At 35.1% G+C, this 26,294-nt stretch overlaps 1 protein-coding gene and 1 pseudogene across 1 annotated transcript; one reads left to right on the forward strand and one right to left on the reverse strand.

Moving 5' to 3' along the window:
• Positions 1-2,581: 2,581 nt before the first annotated feature.
• On the forward strand, positions 2,582-2,983 carry LOC145566255 (uncharacterized). The gene has a single exon (XM_081625729.1). It carries the CDS (start codon positions 2,582-2,584, stop codon positions 2,981-2,983), a length of 402 nt encoding a protein of 133 aa, XP_081481855.1.
• Positions 2,984-7,153: 4,170 nt separating this feature from the next.
• Positions 7,154-7,606, reverse strand: LOC145566256 (putative serine/threonine-protein kinase WNK6 pseudogene; annotated as a pseudogene).
• Between the last annotated feature and the right edge of the window lie 18,688 nt (positions 7,607-26,294).

Here is a 26,294-nt window from a genome sequence, read left to right on the forward strand (position 1 = left end):
ATCCACAGGAACACTCACATTCGGATCACTCGGTGCAAGAAACGGATCATTCAAGAGATCAGTTACAGTAGTCACAACAGTTGTAGGAATCAGACACCTCCGAATGAACTTCTTAAGCTGCTGATCTTTCACTCTTTTTAGTTCAGCAGGCATTCCACGCGAATCAACCGGTCTCCTCTGTACATCTTCCTTAGTCAACATCTGTAACACGGTCATCCCAAAATAGTATATCTCAGACCGCAAAATATAAAAAAGATCAGCACTAGCATCAGGAGTAAGTGGTGTTTCCCAACCCATAGACGCGGCTTCATGTGAACTCGAACCCACCATTACTAGTTAATAACAACAGCAAAACAGAACTAAAGTTGTGGAATCAAGTTGATTCAAATGGATGGAATGTTTTTTTTTGTTGTGATTGAAGGAAAAACAGAAGGAAATTTGGACTTTTGGAGTATGTAGTACGTGGAAATTGAATGAGTTGATGATGAAATGAATTAGAATGTTAGTGTGAAAGGGTATTTATAATGGTATGTGTTTATTTGTTACTTTATATCCAAAGTTCCATACTATACAAACCGATTAATCTTTGATTTATCCATTTGTTGTAGTTAGTTAAGTCGGTTATCAAGATCAAGAAATAGAAAATGCCTTTTCTTGATTTTAATTTTTTAATTATGATGAAATAGTTTTTATTATTATGCCGCTACTTTTGTTTTAATTATTATTGAAGCCTCTACAAGTATCCGTCTATACTACGAGTACTTGAGTACTTCATATCTTATAGTGATAGACTTTGTAAGTTTGTGTAAATAAGAATTAAAAACCTGAATTTGAGCGATACTTTCATGTAAATAAGAATTATGATCAACTAATAAAACTATACGTTTGTCATCATCTGGAAATTGGAATAGGGTACTTATTGAGATGTTCTTTAGAGAGAAGATTGTCCGATTTGACATTAATATGGTTTGGTTTAGTTTGAGAAATGTCTAACCGTATTTTTACATTTTGGTTCGAGAAATATCAAACCATATTTTTATGCTTTGGTTTGGTTCGAGAAATGTCAAACTGTATTTTTACGATTTGATTTGGTTCGAGAAATGTCAAACCATACTTAGTTTTACGATTTGACCCTAATTATTCCTATTAACTTGACCCGGCTAACTCAAGTTGAACACTACTTTAATCAAAGAGTTCTAGTCAACTTACTGTAATTAGTCATACTAGCTTGATCTGCTTTAATTGAACACTTTATTTAAAGAATTCTGGTGACATAAATTTATAGCCCGTGCTTAAGTAGTGAAGAGATAAAAGGATTAAAAAGTAAAAGAAAATGGACATAGAAGCTACTAATTATAAAGAAAGAAAAAACAAATTGCAGTCTCTGTTTTTATTAGGATCATATAACTAACACACCAATGTAACAATGTTCATATGTCAATGAAAATTAATCAAGAAACGAAACAATAAATCTCAGTTGGACCTAATACTGAGAAATCATACTCATTGACACACTAGTATCACTAACATACCTAGAATTATTCAGAACATTTATGACATAAACGAGTCTAATTTTGTACTAAAAAATCAAACTAGTAAGCCAAGAAATAAGCTACTGACATGCCAAGAAATAACAGATTTCTGAAGCAACTATATTCTGTAGCAAACGAACAGACATTTCATGTTAATCACTCCCATCAGACATTTCACCTTGCTGCCTCGCGAGTGTTACTGTCGTCGATAGCACCTTCAGACTCTGCAGCTGCACTAGTGATGGTAGCAGGCTGCAGTTGAATTGTAGACCAGGGCCCAGCAGATGGTACTGATGTGCTGCCAGAAGGCGCATTCCTCGGCACAAGAAACGGGTGTTTCAGGAGTTGAGTTATTGTAGTCCCGACATCTGCAGGAAACACACACACCTCAATGAAGCTCTTAAGCCCTTTGTCTTGTACCTTTTTCCAAAGCCTCATATCCATTATTCGCGATGTGCTGTCTGCAGCATCCTTATTCACCATCTGTAGTGCGCACAACCCAACACAGTATATCTCAGACCGCTCTATCATTCGAGTAATAACAGCATCATACTTTGGACTAGTCTTGGGTGCAAGAATTGTCGTGACAATCAAATCTCCTAGCTTAATTGTGCCTGAATTTCCAACAACAAAGATGTTTTCGCACTTGTGATGAGAGGAAGTTTCCTAGCTATTTCTTTTATTCTCTTTTCTTGTCTTGGTGTGAGCACTGTACCAGCTGCCATTTAGAATGGTGGGCTGTCCTTTTTGATTATTCCTTTGTCCTTAGTGTTTTGTTACCGTTGAGCATCATTGTATATATAATGTAAGCTGCTTTGCAGAGCTCTCTGAATTAATGAGAATCAGTGCTTCCTTCTCTATTCTATCAGATCTCTCTATGACCATTGTCATCATGGTATCAGAGATAGGTTGCTTTGAAATCAGATATTGAGAGCTGTAGATTGTAGGAAGCCTTGCTGTATTCGAAGAGCAATTTCACAAATTTTCAATTGAAATTCCCAAATTGATTTTGACCTAGATTTGCTGAAATCATCTTCCCTAATATCCAAATGGCCGGAGAAACAAACGTTAATGTTTCTTTGGACTTCACAAATCCACTCTATCTGCATCCCTCTGATGGTACTCATACCATTGCCGTTTCCAAGCTCACTGGATCTGGCAATTATCGGACCTGGAAAAGATCGATGGAAATCGCTCTGTCCTCAAAGCGCAAACTCGGGTTTGTGACAGGGAGCATAAGCCGCCCAATTGATGACTCTGTCAAGGCGGAGTTGTGGGACACCTGCAACTCCACCGTTATAGGGTGGATTCATGCTTCGGTGTCGGACTCTATCAAAAGCTCAATACTGTTCCTGAGCACAGCAAGGATGATATGGTCACACCTTGAGAAGCAGTTTTCTCTCCAAATGGGTCACGCAAATACAAGATCAGCAGAGATCTGTATGGGTTGAAGCAAGGTGGTGCGCTGGTGCACGAGTACTACACCAACATGCGGAGTCTCTGGCAGGAGCTGGAAGCGATGAGTGCTCTGCCAACTATAACCACAACTGGTACATACATTACTGCTTTCCTGCGGGCTATGGAAAGGCAGCAGGAGGAGAGTCGCTTGTTCCAGTTCCTAAATGGACTGGATGAAGATTACGGGCCTCAGAGAAGTCAGCTCCTGCTAATGGTTCCTCTTCCAACTGTTGAAACGGCCTGCTCTGCCATACAACAAGAGGAATCGCAGAGAGAAGTGCTCAAATCTGTGAAACCTGAGGTAGAAACAGCAGCTATGTTTAGCAAAACCTCTGAAGTTGTCTGCAATGTGTGTGGTGGGAAAGGACACTACGCCAAAAAATGCTTTGAGGTGGTAGGATACCCAAGATGGCATCCAAAGTCCAGAAAACAGCAGCAAGGGAAGGGCAAGCCCAAAACAGAAACCAAAGTAGCTGCAATGGGACAGATAGACTCAGAAAGCTCCTCAGATGCTGGATCAGTAACCTTTACAGCAACTCAATTCAACCAATTTCTGAAGAAATTCTCTGGTATGAATGCTAACTCATCCTCTGCTGTAGTTGAAACTGATGATGAGTTAGAACATATATTTGGTGGTATGGTGACATGTTGCAATGCTGCTATTGATGGAAATGTGTGGATTATAAACTCGGGAGCCTCTGACCATATGACATATAAAATTGATGCAATGAAAAACTCTGTTTTGGTTAACAATATCCCTAGCATTAACTTGCCTAATGGTGCTGTGTCTAAAATATCTCATATTGGTGACATAAAACTTGCTGATGGTCTGTTGTTGAAAGGTGTTCTTGGAGTGCCCACATTCAAACATAATCTTCTCTTTGTAAATAAACTAAATAGAGATAATGATTGTAATGTGATGTTTCATTCTGGTTTTTGTGTGATAAGGGGTAATAGTGACCAAAAAATTATGGGTCTGGGAAAACTTCATAATGGGTTGTACTATCTCATAGACAGTCCTGCTGATTGTGTGAAATTGAATGCTCTTTGCACTGCTTTTGGTGGTAAAGCAACCTCTAGTAAAGCTCAGACCAGTGTAGAACTGTTCACACTCTGGCACAACAGACTTGGGCATGCTCCCACACCCAAGCTGAAATTGATTCCAGTCTTAGCTGATCAGGTGGGGTCATATGACTGCACTTGTACAGCCTGCCCTATGGCTAGATTTGTCAAACAGCCTTTTCAGTTGAGCAAGTTAGTGGCAAAATCTCCATTTGAGATTATTCACATTGACATATAGGGTCCCTACAAGGTGAATTTCAAGGGAAAATTCAGGTTTTTCCTAACTATAGTAGATGATCATAGTAGATATACATGGATATATCTTCTGTAAGAGAAATCTCAGGCTTTGAACATTCTTGAAACTTTTGTGAATTATGCAAAAACTCAGTTGGTAGGAAGGTGAAGACTGTTAGGTCTGATAATGCCCTTGAGTTGGATGACACCAAGGCAAACCCTCTATTTGCTGCATATGGTATTGTGCATCAAACTTCATGTGTTGAGAGACCTCAACAAAATGGAAGAGCAGAAAGAAAACACAAGCACTTGCTGGAAATTACCAGGGCAATTAGGTTTCAATCTGGTCTTCCCTTGAGTTTTTGGGGTGACTGTGTTCTTGTGGTTGCTTACATAATTAACAGAATACCTACACCTATCCTAGCTAATCAGACTCCTTTCCAAAAGCTTCACCAAAAACCCCCAGCTTATGATGAAATAAGAGTGTTTGGATGTTTGGCTTTTGCCTATAATCCCACACTAAAACCTGACAAACTTAATCCTAGGGGTGTGCCCTGTATTTTCTTAGGATATCCACCCAATACCAAAGGTTTTGTGCTCATGAATCTTCTCACTCAAAAGAGATTTGTTTCAAGGGATGTAAAATTCCATGAACATATCTTTCCTTACAACAATGCCACTCTCAAAAGCATTCTTCAGCCTGTTCCCACAGATACACCACAAACACCCTCTCCTTTGCAGTATGAAGACTTGTCACCTATACATCTTGCTTCTGATAATGTCACACAGAATACTGATGAAGTTCCTAGCTCTCCTGCTGTCAACCCGCCATCATCACCTTCACAAAATAGATCAGAACACATAGAACCACAAACTCACCAGCCTGAGATCAGAAAATCTACCAGACCAAGACAGGAACCCTTCTGGATGAAGGATTACAAGAAAGTGGCACTCAATGCCGAGCTTGAACCTGTATGTGTAGCCAAAGATAGTGATGTTGGTGTGTCCTCAGAATTCTATTGCTTTCTGGCAAGTGTGACCAAGGAAGCTGATCCAATCTCATTCAATGAAGCAAAAAATGATCCAACTTGGATAACAGCTATGAATGAAGAACTGCTGGCCCTTGAAGAAAATGAAACTTAGGAACATATAACTTTACCTGTTGGTAAAAGGGCCATAGGAAGCAAGTGGATTTTCAAAACTAAGTTGAATCCAGATGGAACTGTGGAGAGAAAGAAAGCTAGACTGGTGATCTTGGGTTGCAGACAAAGACCAGGGATTGACTGTGATCAAACCTTTGCACCAGTTACAAAGATGACCACTGTAAGGTCATTGCTAGCTGTTGCAGCTATGCAGGGTTGGATTACAACCCAGATGGATGTGAAGAATGCATTTCTTCATGGAGAATTGAGTGAGAATGTGTACATGAAAATTCCAAAAGGATATGTGGGACCTGGGCTGCCTATCAATCCAAATCAGGGGGAGCTTGCAGGAAATCAAGTGTTGAAATTGAAGAAATCCTTGTATGGACTCAAGCAAGCACCCAGGCAATGGTTTTCCAAGCTGACTGAAGCTCTAAAATCCTTTGGCTACATTCAGTCTAGAGCAGATTACTCTCTCTTCACCAGATAGTCAGGAAGCAGATTTGTTGCTGTCCTTATTTATGTTGATGATCTGCTGACTGCAGGGAACAATCAACAAGAAATAGATAACTTGAAAGATCTTCTGTCCAAGAAATTTAAAATGAAAGATCTTGGCAAATTAAGATACTTCTTGGGTCTGGAGATTGAACATTCACACTCAGGAATATTCATATCTCAGAAGAAATATGCTCTAGATGTGATCAAAGAATTTGGAATGACAAAATCAAGACCAGTGAAGATCCCTATGGATACACACATTAAACTCACACCTGAGCTGGGAGATTCTTTACCAGATGCTGAAGTTTATCAGAGGTTGGTGGGAAAACTGTTGTATCTCACCATCACGAGACCTGATATAAGCTTCTCTGTTCAAGTGCTAGCTCAGTTCATGCAAGCTCCTACAACTGTGCATCTGCAGGCAGCTAAGAGAGTCTCGAGATATCTCTTAAGTTCCCCAGACAAAGGCATTCTGTTAGCTAGTGAGTCAGCAGCCATACTCACTGCCTACTGTGATAGTGACTGGGCTGGATGTCCTATCACTAGAAAGTCTACAACAGGTTACTGCATTCTCTTGGGAGATTCACCAGTGTCTTGGAAGGCTAAGAAGCAATCCTTGGTGGCCAGATCCTCAGCTGAGGCAGAGTACAAGGCAATGGCTCTCACAATCTGTGAGGTAACTTGGTTAAATGCTTTGGTTAAGGACTTGGGGATCAAAAACCTTGGGCCAGCTATCTTGAGATGTGACAACAAAGCAGCCATATCCATAGCTTCAAACCCAGTGCTGCATGAGAAAACCAAGCATGTTGAAATTGATCAACACTTTGTGAGAGAAAGAGTTCAAGATGGTTCAGTGAAGCCCACCTATGTCTGCAGCTCAGAGCAACTTGCTGATATCTTAACAAAGATCCTGCCAGTGCAACAACATCAATATCTGTTGAACAAACTTGGAGTTACTGATTTTCCACACCAAGCTTGAGGGGGAGTGATGAGAGGAAGTTTCCTAGCTATTTCTTTTATTCTCTTTTCTTGTCTTGGTGTGAGCACTGTACCAGCTGCCATTTAGAATGGTGGGCTGTCCTTTTTTATTATTCCTTTGTCCTTAGTGTTTTGTTACCGTTGAGCATCATTGTATATATAATGTAAGCTGCTTTGCAGAGCTCTCTAAATTAATGAGAATCAGTGCTTCCCTCTCTATTCTATCAGATCTCTCTATGACCATTGTCATCAGAGATCATTGTGAATAATCGGTTCATTTTGACTGTGAAGAAAATCAAGCCCTGTCAGAATCTGTTGACACCATTTCTTGATTTCAGGACTGTTTTCTTTAATCTGATGTTTCTGAGTGTAATCCTTCAAATTCCCAGAATAAAGCTCAGTAATCATGTTGAACTCAACTTTGGTTTCTGCGTCAACCCAATAATGGTAGCATTTGATTATATTCTGATGATTAAAACTCTTCAACAACTTAGCTTCTCTAACCAAAGTAAGAAGATCATTATGTTTAAGAAATTTCTTACACCAAGCAACTTCTCTGCCATTATTGTTGTCATATCCCAAATAAACTTCTTTATGATCGCCTTCATCAATCAAATTACTGTACCTTGTGTATTGCCCTGTAGGATCTTTCTCCATAACCGTATAATCGTCGTCTCCTCCGCTTGAACTCAAAGCCGCCATTACTAGTTAATAACAACAGCAAAACAGAACTAAAGAAAGATTTGTAATGGAATCAAGCTAATGAAGTTGATTTCTATAGATGGATAGAATTTTTAGGAGAAAAAACAGAATGTTTGCAATAAAGGGTTGAAGATGAAATGAATTATAATGGTAATGTAGAAGGGTATTTATAAGGGTAAGTGTTTGGGTTGTTACTTATATACAAACCGACTAATCTTCAGTTGTCATAGTTAGTTAAGTCGGTTATCAAAATCAAGATTTAGAAAATGCCCTTTCTTGATTTTTTTTTTTTAAAAAAAAAAACTTTAATTAGCCCTATATTCAAGAAAGATTTATTTTGATTAACAGGTTTTATTTTTAAACGACTAGTTGATAACTACCAAAAAAAATCGTTTGTGGAAAATATTGAAAAATGTGACTTGTGAGTATACATTCGAAATAACATATTTATAATGGTAATTGTTTAGTTGTTAATTATGTCCAAACATGTAACTCAACCCGCTTCCTCGATTAACCTGTTTAACACCTCTAACCACATCAAAGAACATGCATTCCTTAGTGCGCGATGAGTACAATGCAGCTGCACAAGTACAGTCATTTAAGCGCATCTAGTTTTGCTACTATTACTCATTGAGGTAGCTTTTTTTTAGTAAACTATCAGCATCTTTTAACTCAAGCATGATCCATACCTCATCTTTCCTGTGATAAACTCTTCATTGCAATCTATCGTCGTTTGAACTATCTTGGTCCCTTGCTAACATTCATATACACGAACATGTCCTAGAAAATGTGCAAATTCCATAGGCAGAGCAAGCCAGGGGAAGATCACAAGTAGTATTTAGGACTTGAAATGATGCCTCTAACTTGTCTTTGTAGGGTGAGTAGTTTCCAGTGTCGTTATCCAAGGCTAGAAATCTTCAATCTATCCAATTGTAGTTAGTTCAATCTGTTATCAAGATCAAGAATTAGTTAATGCCCTTTCTTGATTTTTTTTTTCTCTTCTAATTTTATCAAGTGACTAGTTAATACCTAACTAAATTCGTTTGATAGAAAACATTGAAAAAAAAAATGTGTTATGCATGACACGTGACATGCAATTTGTGTAAATTTCTTTATTCAATAATTAAATTCCTTTAACTTGCCCTTACTCAATAAAGATTTTTTATTTATTTAAGAGACATTTCATAAAAGTGATTAGTAACTAACAAAAATCGCTTTTTGATAAATACTTAATTACGATTTTTAATTAGAATCATTAGAGAGAAAACTTTGGTTGTGCAGGCCAATCTAAAGAAGTTTAAAACACTCAATTTATGACATAAATTTTCTTTAATTTAAGAAATTTTCCACTATTTAATAAAATGGTATTCGTAATTCTAAATAAAGCATTAGGTTCAGTGAGAACTCTCCATCCAAGTTTAGTTAGGGAAGCTGAGTTGTCCTGACGTGTCGAACAAAGTCTTAAACCACCTTTATCTCTTAAAGGTTTTAGAATATCTCAGGAGAGTAAATGATTTGTTCTTCTGCTGAACTCCCATATATAAAACACCGAGATTTTTTTGTTAGTCTCATCACAAATGGAACGAGGTATATTCGCCATTTGCATCGAGTAATTTGCTAAGGTGGTGATGGTAGATTTAGTGAGAGTGATGCGACCTGCCAGTCATAAATATTTTGTTTTGTACCCCGTAATAGTAAAAATAATAATTAAAATGAAAGGACAAGCTATGAACACAAGTTAATTTAAGAAAGCAACATACCTAGGCCACTTTAACCACGTTGTGTAACATGTAAGTAAGGCCAATGAACTTGCCAACACCAAGAGTTTATATGTACAATGGTACAAACTGGCGGCTAAATGGGTCATCTGAATCACTTGCATAGCCCACCTATCTAATAATCAGACTTTACTAAAGATTACACAATGCGACTAACTCAATCTAATTGTCGTAATACCACAATCTAGCTCAAGCTTATCATGTTACTCTAATGACTAAAAGTCTAGAATGTTGTAAAATAAAGAGGGATTTTCAAGGCTACAATGAAGTTAAAACAATAAGATCAAAGAGATGATCTTATGACAATAGAAAGAGTACAGTGTGTCGTGAAGCAAATTCACTGACTTGAAAACGAAATTCCGGCGCAACCGAGGTGCACAATTGCACTCGCCGGCACGTTCCCTAAGGGTAACACACCACTTCTACACAAAGCCACTTTTGGGTGGAAGGTTGGAGCCAAGTAACATATGCCCAATATAAAGTATGTGTTTAAGCAAGCTTGTGTTTGAAGGTTATGTTCAAGTATGTATATTTCAGATAATGAACAAGCTTTTTATAATCAAGAAAGTAAGATGAAAAGAATGAATCTAGACATGAAAAGGGTGATTAAATAAGAATAAAGAATATGACTTAATCACCATAAACATCTTCTTTAATGAGGGGGTTTCAAAGGATCATCAAGAGATCAAAGAAGAATCCAATGGAAAAAACCCGTTGGAATTCCAACGGATACTATCGCGCCCGATCGGGCAAGACTTCGCCCGAACAGGTGAGCATCCAAGAACAATATGACAAATTTCGAAGTTCCTTGTGCCCGACTGGGCATGACTCGCCCGCTTGGGCGAGCGAAGGTCTGTTTCCAGACTTTCACTCGCGCCCGACCGGGCGACGAGGATTCTAGCATATCCGTTATTATTCCCCGCGCTCGATCGAGCATAGCTAGCCCGATCGGGCGGATGCACAATGCGATAACTCTTTTTCCTCCCTTTATTCCAACAATCCCCCACTAAAGGGATGGAATAAGACAACAATGAATTGAGAAGCAACATATTGGACATAAGAGGAGATCAATACATAACACTTAGATATTACATAAGTAATTTGAAATCTAGTGCTTAGTGAAATGAGATAATGAATTACAAGTATAAGGGTGGACAAACCTTAAAACCCTTAGACTCTTGATCAAGGAGTGAACTAACCTTGAAACTCCAAGATTTAATTCAAAAACCCCACATCACATACCTTTCTCCAAAATTTACTTGAACTCCGCGAAGAGATATGCTTTTTTTATAGCCAAGCATATTCACCTTAGGTCTAGTGGAAGCTCTAGGAAATCTACCCAAGTTTTCCGTAGAAGATGACTAGTCTTCACAACCACATAGGTGAATCACAAGCACTTCTCAAAAGCACTTAGTCAATAAGGTTAAAACATGTTCCTCAACAAATGCTACATTGTAGCCATTAACCCCCATAAACCATGGATTCATTAAGAGCTTAATGCTCAACCTCACAACAATCATAAATAACGGTGATTCCAAAGCTTTAGTGCGTCCACTCAAACATTTGGATTCATTAAGAGTCAAAAGACTCAACCTCAAAAGGTGGATCAATCAAGTGCGTCTCAAATAGCACCAACCTAAATGGTTTATTGATCCATTAAGAACTTAAAAGAGTTCAACCTCAATCAAGCATTACAACACATGTCATAGGGATAGGAATGTAGTAATGCTTTTCCATATGGGCTTAAGGCCTATCCCTCTCGACATTTCCACAAATAATTATCAAGGATTGTTACATGTCCCAAATTTTCTTACCATAGTGCAAAATTATTTTGCTAGAATATTTTCCAAATAAGGAAAACTAGCATGTTACCAACATCAACTTAATTTGCACAAATGGCTAAAAAATATGTCACATTCACCATGATGTAAATAAAGTAACAATACAACTCAAAACTTGAAATTTCAACACTTTACTCAATCAAGTCCAATCCTTGAAAATAACATAGCCGCCTCATTAGTGAACGTACTTCAGCAACCACCAATCTCCAACACTTGATTTCCGAAAATTTTTGAACCACTTTTCCCGGAGGCTAGTAACCTTCGTACGTAAAAAGATACTTAGTAAAAGATGAAGTAAGTTTAAACAACAACGTTAGTCATCCACTATTAAAATTTGTAAAATATTGCACTACAACAACTATTTCACAAATATATGCTATGTTAAAATAAGATGCAATGCATGTCCCTATCATATTGCTAATTATATTAGCATGCTCCACTCAAGACATACTTTAAGACCTCTTTAAAGTACACATAATTCATGCTAGTCATATTCCACTCAAATGATGACATGAACAACAAATATCATATCATCGCAAAAACTTTCTAATCACGAAACATGTATGACACTTTGGAAAAACCAAAAACTCATAATGATATTATTATTCTCAAAATAATAAAACACATGTCATATTCAAATTCATGAAAAAGCTTAACAAATTAGAAAGATTAAGAAGTTCAAGAAAGTTATTAACTACAATCACATCACATGTGATTCTCAACACCACCACACTCACATGGTAGAAATAACACAAAAAAATATATTACCTTGAAGCAACTAGTGAGAAGCAAACTTAATCTCAAGTATTAGATTCTTACAAGGTACTAACCAAACTCTTGTACCACGTCCTAGATAATTATTTCAAGTCAACTCACACTTGAGCTTTCAACTCACATTTGAGCTTTCAACTCACATTTCTTATCTTCACCATGAAACTCCCCAACCGACTCACTTAAGTCACCACTTAGAAGGCATAATAAACTTCAACCACTAGAGGGAAATTAAACTTATCATCAAGGATCAAGATCCGAAATAATTAAGTCATCTAAGTGAGATCTACATTGTTCCATTAAGACAAGAAAAACAAAGTAACCTTTACTCACAAGTTTAGCCTTGAACACTTCCAACAACACTAAGTGAATTGACATTAGAAAAACTTTAGAAGAAACATTAGGAAACACACTCCATATTAAAAAGGATAGGAGAACTCCAACCATGTTAGAAATGATCTTACTTATCCTCAATAACTTCTTCCAAGGTAAACAATCACTCACGTCATCAATTCATATTAAGTTAAGGAAACACTCTTCAAACATAGAGATGTCATAACAACAAATCAAGGCAAACAAATTATAGTCTTTAGCATAGCTAGTCATGTTCATGCTTTGCATCAAATAATAGAGAGATCTAATATTAGTGCCTCTTATTCCTCTTATAATCAACTTGTTCACAAAGAAAATACATAGATGGGAAAATAGCAATAAAGAGACATGGGAATTCCAATATGCATAGTCAATCACTTGTCACTTAAACATGACATAATGCATAAAAATGCTAAAAACGAATTATTATGGTAAATGATGCCAAATATTGTGGTACATGGAGATAATTCAACAATCCGGCCAACAATCACATACAATAATCCAATATTGTGATGCATGGAGATAATCCAATAATCCAACATCACATACAAAGTTATGGAGCATATAATCAGTTGCTTAAAAAGCAAAAACAGTTCAAGACATCAAACAAACCAAGACTTTGAGTTCAACACTTATTCTCATATTACACTTTTCCCCCACAATGAACGATCAATGATTATTATTTCAACTAAGTATTGAAATTAGACATGGTAAACTCTACTCCTTTCACATAGGGCATATAAGGACTAAATTCCTACTACAAAATTCTATACACTCATAGAATTATAACCCTCACATGCCAAAGTTAAGTTTAAAAACAAAACATAGTTGATTATGGAGAAAGGAATATGTGGACATACCTCTATAGTGCCTTTAATAATTTATCTTAGCGATCAATGATGAACAATCCAATGACCACCACTTGTATTGATTGTGCATCTATCCACTAAGTATTTTGATCTAATTCTCATATTGATTGCAGATTTATCAAATTATTTTTTTCTCTCATTGTGATAATGTAAGTGTTATCTACCTTTTTAGCAACCTGGTTCAACACCAACGCACTAAACATGTGTGGATGGATATTCATTTTGTTCGAGAAAAGGTTGCATTAGATCACATTCGAGTTGTAAATGTTTCAACTAGATATCAGTTTGCGGACATTTTCACAAAAAGCCTTCCACGAGACTATTTTTGGATTTTAAATTCAGTCTTAGCGTATGACGTCCTCACGCTATGACTGCGGGGGGTGTCACTACAAGAAAAAGGCTATTTTTGATGGTTTAAATCCATCGGAAATACCATAAAAAAAACGGTCGAAAAAGTGATTTCCAATGGTTTTCCGTCAAAAAAGTGTTGTCAGAAAGTCCTTTTTCGGAAATTTGCACTTTTCCGACGGAAAAACCATCGAAAATGACTTTTTTGATGGATTTTAAAACAACGGAAAAAACCTATGGCAAAAACCATCGGAAATTTCCAATGACTTTGCCATCGGAAACTTCCGATGGGTGGCTAAACCGTTGGAGATTTCCGATGGCTAGGCCATTGGAAATTAAAGCAAAGATTTTTTTTAAAAATCCCTTCCCCCTAAACCACCCACCCTAACCCTAAACCACCCTTGCCCACAATCCTAACGACCAAACCTACACCGATCCAAACCACTCATATTACCCGCCTACCCAAACCACTTAAACCCATACCGATACCTACACTAAACCACCCCAGCCACACACCACCTCATTTAATCCGTCCCCAATCCAACTTTGCAACCACCTTAACCCCACTCACATGTACTCCAAAAAACCCTAACCACACCCATTGCTACCACCACTAACCACCGCTACAACCACCGGCCGCCCAAAACACTCGAAAAAAATAAAAAACACCAATAAAAAACGCAAGAAAATGAAAAAAAGGAAAGAAATAAAAAATCTAACCTTCATAATTTCAAGAAAAATGGGTTTATATGGTCAAATTCAACCACGAAAACTCCGGATCTGGAATTTTCATGGTTGAATTTGGCCAAAAAACCTAAAATAACCTACCAACATTGCTTAAATACAATTCTTGTAGTGTTTGCTCAAAATAAAGCGATGAACTCTAGCAAATTTGGCCAAAAAAAGAGAGATAGAGAAGAAAGAAAAGAAGAAAAGTGAGAAGAAGAGGAGAGAGAAATGAGAGGAGAACGGTGCCGAAATGGGGGAAATGGGGAGAGGAGTGAGAAAAGAAGAGAAGTGAGAAGAGGAAGTCAGAAGGGGGAAATGAGGAGAAGAGGAGAGATAAAGGAAACAAGAAGAAGGAGAACAGAGAGGAGAGAGAAAAGGAAATGAGAAGAGGTGGGGGCGACATTTGGCTCTTAAGCCCTTAGGGTTTTTTTTTCTCTCTATAGTTTCCGATGGTTTTTAAAACCATCGGAAATTATCCATTTTTTGACGGTTTTTGACCATCAGAAATTTCCTATGGCTTTTAAAACCACTGAAAATTTCTAATGGCTTGATCCATCGAAAAATTATTAAACCATCTGTAAGGAGGGTGCGCCCATCGTAGGGGATCCTTCTCCTTTATGGCCATGGCCCTTTAAAAACCTAGGACTTTACACTTGTATGGTGTATTAGCATTTGAATTCCTGACTGTTTGGGGGACCTTGAATTAGAGTTGATCCTATCATTATGCATTTTTGTAAGAAACTAGTAAGGAGTCGCCAATGAGTTTTAGGAAAACTCATAAACCTCGCTCATGCCTTTCTCCCAAGTAGGGTTCAAGGGATATTTAGCATGAATCATAAGTTTACCCATGCCCAAATTGGTCTACTTGTACCAAAAATGAGTTCAGGAGCGAGGGTAAAATAACGTTCCTTTTAGGGGGGAATCGCTATTCTAGCCCTAGTGCGGCCTCTACTAACTCTTTCTTTTTTCACAATTTCATCACAAAATAATATATGCAACGTGATACCTAAACTTAAGTTAGTTGATTTTATTTACTGTAGGGAATAATTCAAGCATTACCCCAAACTTGAACCCCACTGTGATCATACACTTAAGCATGGTGGCGTCCAAAGGGAAGGAAGCTAGAGCAAAAGAGTCGCCAACAATTTTTAGGAACTTGTAAACCATTGACAGGGTGAAGGTTACACCCCTTAACGATCCAGGAGATCGTTAACTCCAATAGGTCTGGAACCATGACTCGAAGTTGGGGGATGAAGGTACAAATCCAATATAAAAGAGATTGAATCTGCCCTAATAAAATAGGCCTCTACTTTATTCTTCTCGTATTCATGTGCGCTTTCTGACTAACATGCAATCAATAGGTTAACCCTAAACCTATTTATCTATGTTGGTTGAATATTAATGCACAAATAAAACTATTATTGGCGATCACTTGAATTATAATCAAATTAACCCTAAATAAGATTATTAATTATCTTATTAAGCGTGATTACAAGTACCAATTCCTTTTAAACATGCAAGAGAGGGCATGATCAAGCAACAACAATAATAATAATCAAGCAACATAATAAATAATTATCATAATTATAATCATAATAACAATCATAATAATCATAATTATCATAATCATGTTAAAGCATAATATTAATCGCAAGATCCTAGGCATAATACTAACAAGATTAATAACAAACCCTAACATGTCACTAAAGATCAAAGATCAAAGCTTTAGCCCTAACATGATACTAACATGCTATTAGGAAAGAAAATATGAAGCATCCTAGAAATCATAATTGATATAAGCAAATCACCCTAAATATCATACTAAGGAAAGCATCCTAACATGATACTAGGAACCAAAATAACAATCTTAACATGATTTATATATCATAAGATCAATGAAACAATTAAAGTACTTACTTGGATGCCTTGTATCTCTTTATAATAACAAAATACACACGTTAGTAACTTCAAGGAAAATATAAAACAAACAATTAAATTAAATAATTGAAATAGAGATTTGGGACCAAACCCTCAGAAATTATAACCTTTCACGTCTAGGGCGAAGGCAACTTCGAACTTGGCTAGGTGTGTCTAGTGCTAATGAATGTGGAATTTTGTTTGTGAAAAGTTGGTTTAGAAAGAGAGAGAGAGAGAGAGTATCAAGAAATTCTTGATGAGAGTTGGTTTTTTTGATGATCGAAAACGGAGGTCTAAGGACCCTATTTATAATAAAATAGTCCAGAATTGATAATACAAATCAGAGTTCGAAAAGGAATAAAACACGACGTTGTCGCCATAATAGCCCCTGTCGCCGCGCGACAGAGTGCAGCACCACGCGACGGGCCTGTCGTCCGGCGCTGCAAGACAGTTTTTGTGGATTTTGTTTTTATCATATATTTTGATCCAGAAGTCCAAATAAGTCATATAATATGTAGTTGGAAATCTCTTAAAGTCTAATTTGCAACCCAATTGGAATCAGATTAAAATATTTTGTAGATAAAAAGATATGACCGAAATAGTAGAAGGGTGTCAGTTTTGGATAGAGTTTCGTGTTCCTTTCATATCTTTTTCTTTATAGCTCGGAATTAATATTATAATATATCATTGGAAAGATAATTTCAAGATCTATCCAACCATTATTAGGTACGAAAATAATATCTGATTGTCTTTGAACATCTTTAAATTCGAATAGAATTAGGACTTAAAAAAGGAAAGTTTTTATTCAATTTCAAACTTTTTGATCTTATCTTTTCAAAAAGGATAATTAAGATCTTTTAGAAACTCATAGAAGCTTCTAATAAATCCTAATTAGTTTAGGAATGGGATTAAACCTTTGGACTCTCCACATGATCATTGGGTCGTAGGTAAAATCCGGTTTGAGCCCACACTAGTAGAAAAAAGCAATTGGGAAACGGTTCAAAACCCCTAATGGAAAGCGGTTTTGAACCGCTTGGGCTTAAGGGGCTTCCCATTGCCCTTTAAAATGGGAAGCGGTTTTGGCTCCAAACCGCTTCCTATTTGCATTTGAAGGGTTATTATCATATGTAATGGGCAGCGGTTTGGCCCATTGAACCGCTGCCCTTTATGCCTCTTTTTTTTTTTTTTTTTTTTTTTTTTTTTTTTTTTTTTGCATTATTATTACTTAAATTGGTACACAAAGACTTGCATATATAAATGTCAAAATTTTCCATTAATAAAAGTAATGAAATAATACATTCTTAAATCATTTTTTTTTAAAAAAAGTAATGAAATGATACAGTACAATCATACTACAAAAAATAATTAAAAAAATAATAATAAGTTGTAGTGGCAGCATAACAGCAGTATCAACATTGTAACGCAACAGTTGCATTGTAGAGCAGCAGTAGCATTATAGAGCAGCAACATTGTACAAACTGCAAGGGTGCATATATAAAAAATGTGTTATTGATGATTATTATACGAAAATGAAAATTATTGAAGATTATTGTACAAGAATGGAGGTTGAATACCTCTGAAGGCCGGAGTTTGAATGCCTACCCATTGTATTATTGACGCTCTCCCATTGACGTTATTAGCTTGTTGACCACATGTCCTGTTAGCGCAGCAGCTATGGCAACCAAAGCTAGATAAGTAGCAACTTGAAATAACTGGGTAGATACCTTATAAAAAATCCCCGAAATGCATCGATTGCATAATGAACTTCACTTGTAATCTCCTTTTGTACCTTCATAAACAGAAAAGAGCAGGTAAATTTGACTTCTAAACAAACTAGCAAAATTATTAAGCAGAGAACTTAAAATGGAGCATCTAAAACAAAATCATTTCCAACTAAATATAAATCATTTGCCTTTAACCAAGACTTGAACAACCCGTCATCCTAAGTCAAGTTGCCTTAATTATGCTCATTTCAAAGTCAGTTATACAACTTCCCAACCAGTACTAAATTCACACATAGAAAAACTCCATTTGTCCAATAAGATTTCATTTTATCTAAGAGAAAAAAATAAACTATAACCCATCCAATGCAATATTCACCTATGTATCTATGAGCATTTTCCTGTTATTAATCAAGGGAATTATATATTGACTACGAAAAACTTAATCACACACTATAAATAATCAGATACTTCAAGTGTTGTTTGAGCAATGTTATGGCAACTCGTAAGGTTATGTTTGTTTCACTTACAGAACAAAACTGATGCATAGTTATATGTTCAGATTTTTATAATGAATCACAACTGATTTTTATTAATTAAAACCGACTTCTAATAATCAATTAACATTTACATTCTTCATAAAATTTACATTATAACTTCATTCTTGAAGTTGATTATTTTCTAGATCATTTTCCAAAAGTACGGATGTACTGCATTAGTTTCCTGACCAAACAAACCACTTATTCTACACTAATAGAAAATGACATATTAGAGTCCTCGGATATCTAACATGGTCAATGATAGCATAATTTCCAACATTTCTAAGTTTCCCTGCTTCCCATTTGATCCACAATACCTACTCGTAATAATTATACTACCATAAAACTCAAAGATAATTATAAACCTAAAACACATAAATTGAATCAAATAACTAACAGGAAGGCCAAATTTATTCCGAATATCAAACCCAAATCCGAAAACTAAACAAAAAATTAGAATATATAACAACGAGCATATATGCGGCAAATTGAAAAGGTGAAAGAAACACCTTGGAGAGTTTGATCTCATCAAACAACTTATGAAATTGATTATTGAACTTACTGAACTTGTCGATATTTGCTGATCTTCAATTCCCAAGTAATTTGGGTCTCTGATCTTCTATTCCCAACTAATTGAACCCATACCCTAGGCGACGGAAAAGTCCATTAATTGAGCATCAAAAAACAGTGTAAATCATCAAATATTGAACTGGGTATTCCTCAAATCTTATAAACCCAATTTATGGAACACAGAAAATACAATCAGAAATTAAGTACTCTAGTTAAGAATAAATCAATTACTTCGTATTAAAAAACCTAAAATTTATAAATCACTAAATTAGGTAAAAATAATTTGGGTAAAAAACACTGAATCTCTAACCTTAGCATGCACAAATGCTCAAACGAAATTAGAGGGAGGTAAGCCGCGATTGGAGGAGGTGGAAGCGCTGCGGTTGTAGGAGGAGGTGGTAGGCACTGCTTCTGTTGGAGGAGTGGAAGTCGCCGCTACTGTTGGAGGAGGAGCAACTGTGCAAGCCCAGATCCACACTCTTCACAACTCGTATACTTGGATGAACCCAAAAAAAAGGCAACTAAGATCTAAATATTGCATATATAATAAAAAAAGGATGGGTATTTGAATAAACTCATCATACCCAAGAAAAATAAACTGCAACCCTAAAAATCGAAGGACCATTGTAGCCATCGTAACCACTGGTGAATAAGGAGAGAGAAGAAAGGTGAGAGTGGGCCAGCGGTGAAGAATGCAGTGGTTAAGTTCAGAATGAAAGAGAATGAGAGATAGAGAGTTATGGGAGCAAAGAGATAGAGAGAGGATGAGTGGGTAAGGGAGCAGGGAGTCAAGAGAACAGAATGAAATGAGGAGAGAGAGGATGCAAGAGAGTGTGTGAGGGTACCCATGTGAGAAAATAAAAATAAAAACAAAAAAATAAAAAAAGGGAAGCGGTTCCGTCTCTAAAACGCTGGCCATTTGCCCCTTTCATTTAATTCTTTTGCTAAGGTGGGTTTTTAGAAGCGGATTTCATTAACCGCTTCCAATTTATGGCTGCCCAATTGGTTTTTTCTACTAGTGCCAGTTTAATATTTTGGCCATAACTTCCTCATTATTCATCGGAATTGGGCTTATAATATATCGTTGGAAAGGACTTTTCAAGCCCCATCCAACTACACCATTATTGGACCCTTATCATAAACCAAACTAAAATGGATTGGACGTTTTTCATAAATAGGGTACGAAAAGGAATATTTTCAAAAACAGAAAGAAGCATTTTTACTAAAAACAACCACATCACAAGACTTTTCACACTTTCATTTCATTCGATAATCAAGAGACGTGAAAGGTATTCATCACTGGGTTTGGTTTTGGGGAGACACATTTGGGTGTCTACATTTACAAGCATTGATCACGTAGGAATTACATTGCAAAATCGTTATTCTTATTTAATCAAATTCGTGAAAAGAACAATAAATAAACAAGATTTGGCTTGACTTAAGTGATCAAACAACAATTAATTATTCAATTCCTAGTCTTTGATTAACGAAAGAATACTATGTGGAATTAATTAATTAAAATTTTATTTTAGGTGATCAAACAACACTAATTAATCGATTAAAGGATGTTTAAACAAGAAAAGAAAAGGTGATTGATCTAAGTACTCGAGAATTTACCACTTTTCCTTGCTAGATCTTCGTTTAGAACACTTATGGACTCCTTCTTGTTCGGGAACCTCCACCGTAGTAACAAGTAATAAGAGGGGTGAGTGTTTAGGACAAGAGGGTTGATAGTACACAAGTTCACAAAGTTTTTGTCAGTATTTCGGGTTAATTTCTGTGTGTTTAAGCTTCGTATTAAGCCCCTATTTATAGGGAATGGATGCATTTAGGGTTTTGAGTATTCTGCCGCAACAAGTGTCGCGCACATCTGAATGAGTTGTGGGCGCCTGCTCAGTGCAAGTGATTTAAGTGCGCTGCTATGGGCAACGTAACTGAATGTCTTGCGCACGACATTATGGTAAGATTCGATTTTATATTCTCATGAAATTCTGAATCTTCCGCGAGCGCATCACTAGAGGTTGCGCTGGGTCTCACACGCAACCTTGTGAGTTGCGCGCGCCAGACCAGCGCGACTCATTGAGATGTGTGTAGGTTTTCCTGCGGCAGCTTTAGTTTTTAACCTAGGCGCCTCTAAGTCCGTCAAAATTAGGTTTTAACTTCGGGTTTAAGCCTAATTATTGATCGGGCTTAGTTAATTGGAATTTAATTCATTTTGTTTTGGGTTAGGCTAGTTGTTTTGTATTCTCGTGGCTTAATGAGTTGTCCATAAGCATTCTTCACGTTGATCCAACACAAAGAAGTTTTATTTATTGTTATAGCACTTCCGGTCGGGACAAGAGGCCAAAAGTAGATGTCTACACCATCGGAAATTTCCGATGGCTTATAAAACCATCGGAAAATATGTATTTTCCGACGGTTTTAGGTGGCCATCGAAATGATTCCATCGAAAATGTCGTGTTTTCTTGCAGTGTGTGATAGATATTATATTTACGAAAATATTTTTTGCGGATTAGGATAGATTTTGTGCATATTTTGTATCCTCATCGTAACGTATTTAGATCTAATATTGTAAACGCTATGTATATTGAGCAGTGGCACATAATCCAATTTGAGGTGTTTTCCCAAAATCTAACATTTTCTGATTTCAATATCATTCTCTAGTTGACCATCACACTTAGAAAAAAACTTTACAAAAGTCAAATTTGCTATCTTAATAACAGTTGAAGGTCCCATGATGGTTATGTTCTCAATACTAAGGTTATAGTGGACAGTTTCAGGATCTTGGGAGTGCAAAAACCTTAAAACTAATACCTCAAGATCCTAGAAACGATTCTCATCATCCGCCTTGTGGCTCTCTAAACACCAAAAAAAAAGTTTAGCCTAATGTGCAATAAAATTTCTTTTTTCCTGCATCTGATGATTCTTACAGTACCCAGCCAAATTATCAAAGTAAAACTCAGTAATCACATTAAGTGTGGCAACCCCGTTAGGTAAATCAATCCAAGATTTAATCTTTTTTAGTATATGATCAAAATTGAATCTTGATAGCATAATGGATTCGATTGTCAAAACATTAAACCTTTTTTTTACTAATAGTTTTCAATAATCTTAGCATACCGACGCCTTTACTGGTTAATGACTTAATCCAGGCAATTTCCTCATCCTTTTGTCTATCAAACCCACAATAAACTAATTTTGAGGGTAATTTTTCAATAATCTTAGCATACCGACGCCATTACTAGTTAATAAATACAACAATACAAAACTAAAGAAAGATATGCAATGGAATAACAAGCTAATTTTTGTTGGGTTATTAGTAGAAAAAAAAATTGTTTGAAATAATGGGTTGATGATGAAACAAATTAGAATGGTAGTGTAGAAGGGTATTTATAATGGTTAGTGTTTGGTTATTACTTATAATCAAACCTTCATATCATATAACTAATATATAAAGCTAAACTTTTAGTCAGGGCACGAGACAACGACACTTAGAATACTAATTTTTCACCAAGTGTCGCGTAATATAAGCAACAATAATTGATTTTTTGTAAGATAAAAAAAGTTGGGTAGATTTGGATAGATTTGGTAGAATAAAAAAGTTACTTTGGAATTTTGTTTTCAATAAAATTAGGATATATATTTAGGAAAAAAGTGTTGATTTAGAATTTTATTTTCAATAAAATACCAATATTTCATGTGTAGAAATTAAATTATAAATGTATCCAAAAATCTTATCTATACGACTATACTTAGTATTTAAAAACACAAACCACAAATTTTTCACATGACACATGTCATCACAAGTCACTCATTACCCCATATCCCACATTTCACCTCCCTTATTATTTTTGTTTAAGTCTTTATGCATTCTATAACTTGCAAATTCAAGGAAGAAAATGAAGTTTTCATTTCCACCATAATAAGTACACATTACATAAACATATAAATTAATTAATAAAAATTGTCTTTTCATCTCCTAGACTTAAAATACTTCCTCCGTTTTTTTAGTTGACACTATTTGACTTTTACACTATTCACACAACATGCTTTGACTTGTTGTTTATATATACGATAAAACATATTTATGTGGGATCTTGTTTGAATCGCTTCAATGTATATTTTATTAATATCCACTTTTTATAATTTTACAATGTTGATATTAGAGATATTAATCGTCAAAAACATGCATTGGCAAGTGTGATAATAGAAAGGTGTCAACTAAAAAAACAGAGGAAAGTATAACTTAAGTTAATATATTATTTCATATCCCACAATCTTCATGTGTTTACGGTAAACCTAACCAAATTTCTTCGTCTTCTTTCACAGTTCTATTCTGACTTTTTTTTATCTTTTAAGTTTTAGCAATGCAACAATTACTTCGTATATTATATCAAAGGTTTCAACTTTTGAAAAGCATACCTATATATGAAAATAATTAATCCAAGTAACAACCCATGCATCGAAAGGGCCAAAAGGCTAGTTATATCACTAAATACATAAAGTCGGTCTCGCAGCCAGGCCACGAGATAACGACACTTGACATTCCAGTTTTTTGCCAAGTGTCGCGCCACGTAGGCGAAAATAGGTATTATATATTTTAAAACATATATTACTAAGTAAGCGATTTTTGGATAGATTTTTTAAGATAAAACTAGCCTTCTGGCCCGTGCAATGCACGGCTTGTTCATAGAAAACTGCATTGAGAGATGAGTGAGGAAATACCAATAAATAATTATGAGTGTAATATGTAACTGAAAACATTATTAAAGAAATAAAAATTTTAGGACTTTAGTTTGAAATGAGACTTAATAGAAAGAAGATGGAGGGACTAAAATGAAAGAGAGAAAATAAAATGTTGAATTAAAGAGGGGAGATTAAGATAAAGTGTTTAATGAAAGAGTTAAGAAGAATTGTATAATTAAAAATTAAAAATATAAAACGACATGTGGCACATTGAGTTGAAGAAGAAGATAGGGAAGTGTAATAGAATGATGACATATGTCTTTTTTGGTTTGCTTTTTTAAATACTAAGTATAGATTATTGTATAGAGTTTTATCATCGATATAATTCCACAGTAATATTTCATGTATACAAAATTAATCAAAATTTTTTATAAATATCCTATAAATCCGCTCTATTTCCATCATCAAATTCGTTTTAAAAAGTTTATTAAAATAAGATCCATTTATAATATATTTAATCACAAACTTTTATACGTAGTTGGCCAAACCATGTCACCAACTATTACAAGAGTTACTTCGTTATTGCTATAGGGGTTACTTGGTCAGTGTTATAGATATGGTTACTTAGTTGGTGTTAGGGCCTGCTCTTTTCAGCTTAATTTTAGTTTAGTTCAGCTCCAATCAGTTCAAATTAGTTCAGCTCAGTTTAATTCAGCTCCTAATTTCCTTCTCTCATAAAATATTCAGTTCTGTTCAGTGCAGTTCATTTCAGCTCTAATCAGTTTAGTTCAGCTCAATTCAGTAAATCAAATTAGTCCCTTAGAGGTTGCTAATATATAAAGCTGGCCACAAAACATCGACACTTGGCATTTCAGTTTTTTGCCAAGTGTCTTGCCACGCATAGGCGACAAATAGATATTTTTATGACATGTAAATGAATTTTAGATAGATTTTTTTTAAGATTAAAAAGTTATTATGTAAATGATATATATCCTCCTAAATCACATTATAATAATTTCAAAAATATTATCCTCCTAGATTATTATCTATCAAGATATCAAAGATATGCTTCCCTATAATAACCCACATCTAATGTGTGATTAATTTTTCATTACAAATGATGATTGTATTTGCTTTGGATTGTTTTTTTTAAAGGCAATGTTGAACTTATCTTATTTACTTTGTCACTACCATATCATATCACTAAAAAATAAAGTCGATTCCGAAGCCTTTCGCAACCATACCATAAGACAACAACACTTAACATTTCAGTTTTTCACTAAGTGTCGAGCTACGTATGTATGTGACAAATAGGTATTATTGTGACACATATATATGATGTCAAATAAGCAAATTTTGGATAGATTTTTTGAGATAAAATGTTGTATAGAGTATTATTATCGATATACTTCTAATATTTCATATATACAAAATTTATCATAACTCTTAATAAATATCATATAATTCGATCTATTTCCATCATAAAATTAGTTTTAAAAAGTTCTTTAAAATAAGAACTATTTATAATATATTTAATTTATTAAAAAAATAGAGAATTAATGAAAATAAGTTTTGACCAGTAAAATTAATTTTAGTTTGTTTGGTAAAAATACTTTATGTTCACTTTAAATAATTTAAGTTCAATAATAATAACATACAAAGTAGATATTTATTTACAAAAAAAAACTATAAAAGTACATTATTATATAAATAAGTGATATGATATCATATGTCTAATTATTCTGCATTATCAAAAGGGATTAGATGACCGTATTAACATTCAAGTAAAAAAAGTTTATCCTAAAATTTTACGAACAATCCGGGACATCGCCCGGGCATAAAACTAGTAACTAATAAATAATGCTAAACTTTTAGCCAGGCCATGAGACATCGACACTTGGCATTTCAAATTTTCGCCAAGTGTCGCGCCATGTTAAATAGATTTACATAGACCTCGTATGATAAAAAAGTTAGTTTAGAATTTTATTTTCAATCAAATTTGAATAGGATAGAATTTTAGGATAAAATTGTTAGTTGAGTGTTATCTATGATAAAATACCAATGTTTCATATGTACAAATTGAATAATAATTTTATTTTATAAATTTTAGATTATAACTCAAAATAATTATTATATAAATTTTTTTTATATCATTATTTTTTTTAGCGAAAGAAATAGTTCAAAACGTAAAACATCCCTTTATAATATATTCTAATCGATTAAAATAATATAATTCACAATATAATGTGATTTTATGAATGCCAATCGAGTTGGATCACGAGTCATTTCGAATTTTGATTTTGTAATACCCCGGAAATTCCCTTATTTTAAAATACTCTTTTTACTCTAATTAAAACTATTTTAAGGAAATATCCAAAATATTACCGCCACCGTGATAACTGCTAAGGCTATTTTTCAAAGTCACACAGCGGAAGTCTAAAATAAAAACCAACTTTCAAAATAAAACTTGAGTTCACAATCTCAAAACAAAATAGAAATAATTAAATCACAAGTTGGAACCAATCCAAACATGGCCCTTTGTAAAAT

Source organism: Chenopodium album, chromosome 11, assembly GCF_948465745.1.
Source record: "Chenopodium album chromosome 11, dcCheAlbu1.1, whole genome shotgun sequence".
Classification (NCBI taxonomy): domain Eukaryota; kingdom Viridiplantae; phylum Streptophyta; class Magnoliopsida; order Caryophyllales; family Amaranthaceae; genus Chenopodium; species Chenopodium album.

Excerpts from the sequence above, each read along its gene's own strand:
- LOC145566255 (XM_081625729.1), top strand. The coding sequence starts at position 2,582 with ATGGCCGGAGAAACAAACGTTAATGTTTCTTTGGACTTCACAAATCCA.